The sequence below is a fragment of the Nycticebus coucang genome, chromosome 5, assembly GCF_027406575.1.
Source record: "Nycticebus coucang isolate mNycCou1 chromosome 5, mNycCou1.pri, whole genome shotgun sequence".
Lineage (NCBI taxonomy): Eukaryota > Metazoa > Chordata > Mammalia > Primates > Lorisidae > Nycticebus > Nycticebus coucang.
Genome location: NC_069784.1, coordinates 86,399,118 through 86,409,019, shown reverse-complemented (window position 1 = coordinate 86,409,019; position 9,902 = coordinate 86,399,118). Strand labels below are relative to the sequence as shown.

At 48.0% G+C, this 9,902-nt stretch overlaps 2 protein-coding genes across 2 annotated transcripts in view; one reads left to right on the top strand and one right to left on the bottom strand.

Annotated features, from left to right (window-relative positions):
* Window positions 1–18: 18 nt before the first annotated feature.
* Window positions 19–3,195, bottom strand: SMPD2 (sphingomyelin phosphodiesterase 2). Its single transcript, XM_053590396.1, has 10 exons — window positions 2,736–3,195; window positions 2,461–2,557; window positions 2,268–2,344; window positions 1,830–1,923; window positions 1,621–1,710; window positions 1,332–1,414; window positions 1,072–1,204; window positions 875–979; window positions 520–673; window positions 19–419 (listed from the first exon to the last, which is right to left on the bottom strand). The coding sequence occupies exons 1-10, from the start codon at window positions 2,783–2,785 to the stop codon at window positions 34–36; spliced, it is 1,269 nt and encodes a 422-aa protein (XP_053446371.1). The 5' UTR covers window positions 2,786–3,195; the 3' UTR covers window positions 19–33.
* Window positions 3,196–3,233: 38 nt separating this feature from the next.
* Window positions 3,234–9,902, top strand: part of PPIL6 (peptidylprolyl isomerase like 6) — a 37,925-nt gene continuing 31,256 nt past the window's right edge. The window contains exons 1-2 of the mRNA XM_053590397.1: window positions 3,234–3,458; window positions 7,452–7,547. Of these exons, the coding sequence (XP_053446372.1) occupies window positions 3,324–3,458; window positions 7,452–7,547 (231 nt within the window). The 5' untranslated portion in view covers window positions 3,234–3,323. The remainder of the gene's footprint in view (window positions 3,459–7,451; window positions 7,548–9,902) is intronic.

The window sequence follows — 9,902 nt, the reverse complement described above, 5'->3', positions numbered from 1 at the left end:
AAGAAAAAGGCAGAGCCATTAAAGAGTCAGGCTTTATTGATCCTCAGCTCCGTCCTCCTCTTGCTGCCCTAGGAATGGGGCTGGCAGAGGCTTTATGCCCAGATCCTGGGCCTCCCTTGCCCTTCCCAGCACATGTTGGAGTTCAATCTGGGCTCTATATAAGCTCTTGGCCTCCTGAGTATGGAAGAGGTAGACTGTACCTCCCCCCAGCACCAGTCCTACACTGGAGGTCCAGAGCAATATGGCAGCTTCCTTGGCCCCTCCTCCAGCTGCCAGGATACACAGCAATGCCAGAAGCAGCCCCAGACTGATCACATAGCCAGTGAGTGTGGCCCACCAGCGAGCTTGAGCCACGCCCATACCCAGCTCTGTCCAGGCCTCCCTTAGTACACTGATCAGCGGTGGTCTCTCTGCTGGTCCTAAAATAAGGCAGTGCAGTGGAACAGCAGCAGGTCAGAGTGGAGGACCTGCCTTAAGGTGGAGAAGGGCCAAGGGAAAGGGTTGGGGGGAGTCACTCACCATTGACAGGCCTGGGGTTTTGGTGGGGAGGGCTGTGCCTCACATATAGAGTAGCCATCAGGGCCTCGTGATCAGAGAGGGGGCTGCCTCTGTGAGGGTCAAGGCCTGTAGTGGTTTCAAGAGTCTTACAGAAGATATAGAATCCAGAAACCGCCTAGGAAATACAAGAGCCAGAAAGAAGCTTATTGGTGAGGGCCTCATCCCAGAGAACCAGCTCCCAGCTATCCTATTCTCCAGCCATCAATGGTGGCCCAAAACCAACTGAATAAAGGATCAGCACAGGCTGGTGACAGAGACATAGTGCATGAAAGTGACACAGTGGCTGAGGAAGGCATGTTAAGGGGAGGAGGCTGACCTTGTAAAGCACGTAGTCAATGCGAATGCCAAAGGAAAAAGGCTCCAGCTCCTTCTGGTTGACATAGCAGTTCTGGGGTACCATTGTATTGCCGTCTTCAGAGCCCTAGAGAATAGTTGGGTCCTGGTAGGATGCAGGGAAGGTGGAGGGGGGAAATTTGGGGATGCTGGTGGGGATATAATCAGACAGATCTTCACCTTAAAGTCCCGAGTATCAAGGTAGGCATCACGTAGCCCAGTCCACTCCTTCAGCAGGCAACAACCCAGATCTTCTGGGTGCATGTTGAGGTCCCCACATAACAGAACCACATCTGCCTTCTTGGATGTATGGCTGGGGGAGCCAGGTTGGTCAGGCAGGAGTTCTTCCCTTGCCAGCTCTGCCCTATAAATGGGGCCTTGACCACCCCTTATCCCCTGTACCCCATCCCACTTCCCCTGTCAAGCCCAGGCTCACACACTGGATGAACTGGGCCAGTTCCCAAGCTTGGGCCACACGATGTGCTAGGTAGAGGTCCTTCTGTCGATTGTACTCGGCATGGAGCTGACCAGGATACATGAGATTATAGCAGATAAGACTCAGAGTCCCAGGGGTAAGTCTTAATCAATCTGGCATCTGTCACTTGTCATGGTGTTTGGTATAGAATGGGTGTACCTTAGGAGATCCTGGCCCCATACCTCACCCCCAGGCAATAGAGCTAGGAGTACTATCTGTCCATCCCAACCCTAACCACTGCTGGCTTTACTTACATGGGTCACATAGGCATTGAGCACCATTCCACTTAGATGGAGCACCAGCAGCCCAACAGCCTTCCCACAGAACCAGTCACCATGATGGATCTGCAAGTAGGAGGAGGAAGGAACTTAGGACATCGCCACCCTCTTTCTGCCCATCCCCTGCAGCCCTAGGAGAGGTGTGGGGAAGGGAAGAAGAAGAAGAGGTCAGAGGTTTGGCTTACCATGTAGGGGTAGCCATTGAGTGTGTAGACATGCTGGGTGAGTTCCTGGATTGGGTGTTTGGAGAAGACACAGAGGCCACTGCCAATGATTCCGCTGAAAGCCAAGCCCTGCTTAATAACCAAAGAAGCAGAAAGAGACACCTGGCCCTCTTCCCCTCCTGGTCTTCCATCTCTAATCAGCTTCTGATCAGCTACTTTGTCCTTCTCTACTGCTGGGACCAACCCCAGAACAAAGGCAGAGACCTTTGTAGGAGGGTGATGGGGCAATGTGATAAAAAGGCTGACATGCCTGAAGAGATAGGATCTTGTGGGTTCACCCTTCCTTCTCCCACACCCGGAGGCAGAGGTTGGGGGTGAGGGAGGAGGCTGCAGCCGGGATAGGGAAGGGCTGGCAGAGCCGGAAGCCCCAGTCTAAAACAGGCTTTGGGGGCTCCTCACCTCCTGAAGTAGTGTGAAGCTGGGTAGGTGGGCGCCAGCTTCTGTCTCAGGTACTGGAAGTCCTGCTCACTCCACACCTGAGTGAAGGGGCAAGAATGCCTGCCCGGCCTTCCCCCAGCAGGAAAGTCCTCTCATGCGCCCCTAGCTGCCCTCCTCCCCGCGTGGGTTCCGCACCTGTGTCGCACAGTCTCACCTCCTCCAGGAGAGCAAGGTCGAAGCTCTTCAAGTTCAGAAAGTCTCCCAAGCGCTTCATGCGGTCGTCCCGGTGCTTGCTCAGGTAGGGAATGCCCCTAAGGGAAGGGAGGATGGGACCAGGGGCGGTGACTGCTGGCACCATCAGAGCCAGAAATGGGCTTTGGAGGTTCGAGTTACCCCGTGCACCCGCGATCGTGGCCCGGCTTGTGAGAAAAGTTGTGTGTGTGCGAATGGGAAAGTGGCCCCCAGGCCGCACCCCGCGGACACACTCACCAGCAGTTGAGGTTGAAGACCCTCAGTCGCAGAGAGAAGTTGGGCTTCATGGCGAGGGCGCTCCAGGGGTGCGGGACGGCTCGGCCTCCCCAGCGACAGCGAGGGAAAGGGTGAGGGAGAGTGCGGGCCGGCGGCACCTCCTCCCCGGGTGGCCCGCACAGATGGTCGGCCCCGCCCCCGAGCTCCCCGGAAGGCCGCGGCCCGGGGCCCGGAGCCGCTCAGACTACGCCCGACCCCGCGTTACCCCAGCAACCGGCCCCTGCCTGTCAATCCGGAAAGGCGATCCACTGAGAAATCCGGGCACCGACGGGTCGGCGAAGGGCGCGCGCAGGGACCTTCAGGGTCCCAAGAGAGTGCCCAGGATGATGGCTTCCCCCTACTTGTCCCAGGAGCTGGTCTCCGGCCGCGGCCGCCTTCGTACCCCTTGCTGGCCCCTTGCCGGCTTCACCAGCAACAGGCGAAAAGTTGAGGAAAGGCCCAGCGGACGCCGGCCCGGCGCCCCGCCCCCTGACAGCGGGGGGGGCGGGGCCACGCGGTTGCCGTGCAACGCGCAGTGTTTGTGCTCCGGGCGCGAACCCGAGGGCGGCCATGGCTAACCTGCCGCCGTGCCCGCCCAGGCCTGCCCCCTGCGAGTCGCAGCCGCCGCCCGAGAAGCCGCTGCAGGTGAAGGTGGTGGGGCTCTACAAAAGCTCCAGTCTTCAGATTGCAAAGAGCACAGCTGAGGTAACGGCAAAGAAACCACAAAGGCAGGCGACTCTCCTCGCTTCCCAGTCTCGGCCGCGTGGACTGCGCGTCCGGCGCCTCCTGCTGCGAGTGGGATCCGTGTTCTACCTCCCTGAGTGGGGGGCTGGGGGGGCTGGGTCTAGATGATCCGGAGAGTGTTGGATCCAGGACGGATGATCGACTTCGATAAGGGCGACCTCTAAAGGGAGATGTAAATGAAAGAAGCGTTCAGAACCTCTTGGGGAGACAAAAGCTCCCACCCGTACACACACGTACACACATCCCACACAATTCATTCCACGTCAATTTTTTTTTTTCACAGACGAAGTCTTCTTATGTTTCCCTGGATGGTCTTGAACTCCTGGGCTCAAGCTGCCCTTCCTCCCAGGCCTCCCTAACTGCAAGGATTACGGGCCTTCAATCTTTTTTTTTTTTTTTTAAGAGAGTCTCACTTTGTTGCTCTCGGTAGAGTGCTATGGCGTCACAGCTCACAGCAACGTCCAACTCCTGGGCTTAGGCGATTCTCTTGCCTCAGCCTCCCGAGTAGCTGGGACTACAGGCACCTGCCACAACACCGGGCTATTTTTTGTTGTAGTTTGGCTGGGGCCGGGTTCGAACCTGCCACCCTTGGTATATGGGGCCGGCGCCCTACCCACTGGGCCACAGGCGCCGCCCCTGGCCTTCAATTTTTGTTGTTTTTCTTTTGTAGAGACAGAGTCTCACTTTATGGCCCTTGGTAGAGTGCCGTGGCATCACACAGATCACAACAACCTCCAGCTCCTGGGCTTAAGCGATTCTCTTGCCTCAGTCTCCCGAGTAGCTGGGACTACAGGCGCCCGCCACAGCACCCGGCTATTTTTTTGTTGCAGTTTGGCCGGGGCTGGGTTTGAACCCTCCACCCTCGGCATATGGGGCCGGCGCCCTACTCACTGAGCCACAGGCGCCGTCCTTCAATTTTTAATTGAATTACAGATTTTTAATTTATGGAAAAAATGATTATGGAAAAGTGTTGCTGTATAACTAGCTAATTTTTACAAACTTCCTCCCCAAGCGATTTTTGAATGGTGTTCATTCAGAGAGGTTGTTTTCTTTAAATTTTATATAGCAGTCTTAGAGGCTTGCCAGATTTCTTCATAAGTGGCCCACAAGTGCTTTGGAGAATCATTTCTTTGTAAAGTCAGAACGATATAAAAACACTTGAAGAAGCTGGAAGAATTTAGCCAGATCAGTCATACTGCAGCACACTTAACAACCTGAATGCAGGAGAAATATAGAAATGTATGAAATGTTGGAATGTCTTTGAGGTTTGCTCCAGAAATGCTGTCTATGCTAAGCCTTTCTCCAAAACCTCACTAGACCCCAGTCCATACCTTATCATGTTTGTATCTCCCAAAGTACCCACCTGGGTACTTGACAACAAAATGTTCCCAGATAGAAGACCTCTTAAGAAATCCCTGCCTTCTTGCCTGCTCCCAGAGCCTGCTGAGTTAAACAAAAGTTTTTAATTATGTCAAATCAGGAAAATAACTAATTTGCAAAATAGGTAAAGTTTTCAAGATGAAGAAAACAAGTGATCAGAAGTCTGTGAAGATAATGCATGGATCATCAAAAGAACTAGAAATTATAGACTGTAGGGCGGCGGCCCCATATACTGAGGGTGGCGGGTTCAGGCCCGGCCCCGGCCAAACTGCAACCAAAAAATAGCCGGGTGTTGTGGCAGGCGCCTGTAGTCCCAGCTACTTGGGAGGCTGAGGCAAGAGAATCGCTTAAGCCCATGAGTTGGAGGTTGCTGTGAGCTGTGTGATGCCCCGGCACTCTACCGAGGGCCATAAAGTGAGACTCTGTCTCTACAAAAAAAAAAGAAATTATAGACTGTGTTGCGTGGGCAGATGGGATCAGCAACATTTTATGGCCAAAGTTAATGGCCATAAACTTAATTACAAAGTTAATGTATTTAATGAGTTTCAGGGAGTGTTTTTCTTGTTTTTCTTAACTTCTTTTTCTGAAGGCACATGTTTTCTGCACTATAGAGAAAGTGTTGGCAATTTTTTTCTGTAAAGTCCAAGTAGTAAATGTATTAGGTCTTCTGAGCCATGTGTCTTCTGAACCATATGATCTCTCAGTCACAATTATTCAACTTTGTGCTTGGGTTGGACTAGAAGACACAGATATGTAAATAATGGCAATGTTCTAATAAAACTTTATTATGGACATTGAATTTGACTTGCATATAATTTTCACATGACATGAAATAGGATTCTTTTGATTTTTTTCAACCTTTTACAAATCTAAAAATTAGTTCTTTTAGGCTTTAAAAAATAGGCGGTAGGCCATATTTGGCCCTCTGGCCACAATTCAACCCCTGGTAAACTTTAATATAATAAATAAACAATATTTTTATTATATTAATAATTTTTTTTTTTTGCAGTTTTTGGCTGGGGTTGGGTTTGAACCCATCACTTCTGGTATATGGGGCCAACGCCCTACTCCTTAAGCCACAAGTGCTGCCATATTTTTTTCTTTCTTAAGCTTTTGCCTACTTTTAACACTATTCTAATACGAAAATTTAATTAGTTCTGTCTTAATAAAAGATATTTGAGTATATTCCCAAAATGATAATTTGTGAGCAACCTCAGATGCCTGATTACCTGACCAAGATTTAGATATGTGTTAAATCCTCCCAACACAAATGGTAAATATTTGAGATGATATGCTATTAATAATTTACCCTGATCTAAGCACTATGCATTGTATGTGCTGTATATTGAGACATCACTGTGAACCCTATAGATGTGTATAATTATTCTGTCAATTAACAAATAGAATTTTAAAAGTTAAATAAAAAGTGAAAAAAATGACTTAGATTATAAAGAGTAAGAATAAGTATTATATATGATTTAATTTGGACATAGTTCATTCTAGAACAAATACTCAATTATGGAAAAAGTATGACATGTTTAATTCGAAAACTGTTAGGCTTACTGGTTATTGTAGCTGGTTCCTCAGAAATAGCAGTCAACCTGCAGGATTGCCTCAAACTAGATGTAGACACCGGAACTGAGAAACAGGACATGTCATCTGTGGGTTGTGAATAGTAGCCTAAGAAGGAAATAGCCTGATTCCTGTTGCTCTGTTCTTGTTTCCAAAGTTGGGTGCACTGAGTCCTGGCTTTCTCTTCCCTTGACATGCTCACCCCAGATGAGGTGTGCCTGGCTACTACCCTCTTTTAAAGAGAATAAAAGCACTGTCCCTACCAGAGATGGTACCTGCAGCAGCTGCTGTCCCATTTCCCTATTGACCCATCTACTTCTCAAACACACTCAGAAAAGTGAGGCCTAATTACTATTGCCTCAACAGCCTTCTCTTATGTAGAGGGAGGCAAAGTACAGCTAATATCTCAATGACCAAAACATATTTTTTGACAAGGGTTGATAACCAGTAAGAATTTGTTCTGATTCCTATAGACAAAATATATCAAACTACAACATACTCAATACCTAAACCTAAACTTATTTAGTATTTATTTCTCTTTTTCCTAAGGGGTATAACCACAACAATATCCATATATCAGTGAATTAATGCAATAACATTTATTTTAGCTACAAGTAAAGTATTTGTAGATCCGCTGAGGTTTAGCAAGAGTATAACGTAGTTCTAAGAGAACATAGCTGATAACAAAATGGCATAAAATCATTTATTTGTTTATTCAGTTGCTATGTGTGGATGGTCTACTCTGTGGCAGATATTGTGGCGGATGGGACTGCAGGAAGACTAAGACATAGTTCTTAGCCTTAATGAGCTTATACTCTAGAATTGAGAGACAGATAAGCCAGAGCCCCAGTGTGGATTGGGGAGTGAGTTAGAGGTGAGTGCAGGTGCCTCTGGGCATGTGTGTAGTATTAAACTTCTGAAGTCCTCACAAAAATTGGGAGAAATGATTTCAACTTTAAAAGAACACTTACCCTGAAATAATTATTCTGTTTTGAAACCTAGAGTCTGAAGACTGTTTATCCAAACAAATTTGAAGATCCTATAGTAGTTCCTCTTCAAGAATTTGCATGGGATCAATATCTACTGGAGAAAAAAAGGGTAAAGGATATTTGGGGTATGGGAGATATTGTCAATAAGCAAAATCTTGCCTAAATTACCTTATTTATGCATTATTTTGGAAAAACAAAAAAGAGTGACTGTACTGCAACTAGCTTTTATTTCTCTAAATTATATACTTTTCCTAAATTATATGAATCATTTGCCAACCTAAGTTTTTGAAAAAGTAAAACAGTTATCGGATAATTCTTTGAAAAGCGTATGATAAAGGTAAGTTTTAAACTCTCAGTGGTCCTATTTACCCCTACTGATGGTTATCCCATCACCCTTGCCATCTCTTATACTTCCTATGACACCTGGACCCTCTTCTTGGTCCTTACTTTGGAAAGTGTTGGTGGTTGTACATCACAGAGATAGCAGGGGGGTTGTGTGGGCTGTTGCCTAGGGGAGCTCTGGTAACAGGCACCAGGTTGCACAGAGCAAACTTGTTTTGGGTGAAGCTTCCTTCTCTGCATTCTCCCCTCTAACAGTACCCTCAGAGAAGATTGTACCTTAGTGCTAGCGGAACTCATGGGAGCGATAATAGACAGGTTGCCTCTTGGGAGCTGACACTGCCTGGGCAAGTGATAAGGATGCTAAGGAAGTATCTTGGCTTAGTAGTACCTGGTGTTGGGGAAGATTGCATGGGGTATGCTTCCTGCTCCTCATCTCTGGCCCAGTCCTATGAGGAGTCCAGTCCTGGTTTCCCCACCCACCCCATCTCCCTAGTGGCTGATGAAATCTTTCCCTTGACCAGAGCAGTTTCAATTGCCTGTGCTTGGTTGCATGAGGAGGTCCTGTGACCTTGTGATTAAGTATCATATAGATAATGTTACTTTATGAGGCTACTTCATTGTCTGCTCAGGCAAGAATGTAAGACTGAGTCAAAAATACCATTTGCTAAGGCTCATACTTTCATAGCCATAAAATGTCATTGCAATTTAAATAGAACCCTAACAAACACATACATGGTACTTGTTACGTGCCAGACATTATTCCTGTCACTTATACACACACACACACACACACACACACATATATATAAATTCTAATCCTTACAACTAGGGTGACCAGTGGTCCTATTATGCCTGGAATTGAGGGGTTTCCTGGGATGTACGAATTTCAGTGCTAAAACTGAAACAGTCTTTGGCAAACCAGGACCATTGGTCACCCTATCATAAAACAATGTTTCCTTCTTAATTTTTATCATCAAACTTACTATACTGCCTTCCAGTGGCATGCTGTCCACCTACAGGAAAACTATGACTTCATGGTTTGTGGAGTGTGCCTGCTCCCGTTACAGACTCCCACTGGACTCCTGAAAATTGGTGTGAGTCCATTCCCCACTCCCCTCCCTTTCCAGGGTGGGTCACCCTAGGTGTTTTGCGATCTCTTCCTCCAGCCTTTCCCACGGGTCCCGGAAGGAGGCTTTCTAGTTCATCATTGCTGCATCTTCCCACTGCTACTTTATTATTTGTCCTTCCTTTCTTCCTCTCTTACCCTCATTCTCTGGATATTTGTCACCTTAGCCTTTTCTTCCTCCTCATGGCTTTTTCTTTTCTTTCTTTCTTTTTTTTTTTTTTTTTTGGATCCTTTTTCAACGTGAGCCATTGTGTCTTGTGTTATACACAGTGCTTCTTAGCACATTAGGTCCAACTGGCCTTATGCTTCAGCAGACTGTAGTGCCAGAGAATGGCTGCAGGGACTCTGGGAAGGCCTTTGTCTTCCCTCCTAAGAAGGCAGCATCTTACATGGTGCATCACAGTGCTGGAAATCCCTAGAAAACCCTCAGGTCCAGGGCTCAGTCTGGGGCCCCAGACAATGCCCAAAGTTCTCCACATTCCTGCTCAAGCTCTCCCCAAGGCAGTTCAACTGAGTTCCAAGTCCAAGAACACCGAAACAGTTCACAGGGAAGGAACAGTATGGTTTTTGTGAAGTGACTCCAGATCCAGCCAAAGCCAGGCCCCAGGTTCATCACAGTCAGGTTCAGGAGCTGACCCATACCCATTAAAACCCTTCTCATCCACTCATTCAACCTGCAGCGAGCCCTGGTGTTGCTGTGGAACTTTTCTGTGGCCTGGTCACTCCACTAAGGATCCACATTTATTCTGGGTTAAAAATCATTGTGAGCACTCAGCACCTGTGGAGGCCCCTGACTCATGTGCTGGAGAAGCGACTTGCACCTGTTCAGTGACTTCTGTGTTTTCTTTGGGCAAATCACACCCTACCTGCTGTGCATGCGGTGACTTGTTTACATGCTGGGCTACTCCTCCAGTCCGGCCCTCCAGTGGTCTGAGGGACAGTGAACTGTCCCCCTGTTTAAAAAGTTTGAGGACTCCTGCGTCTAAGGAGATCACT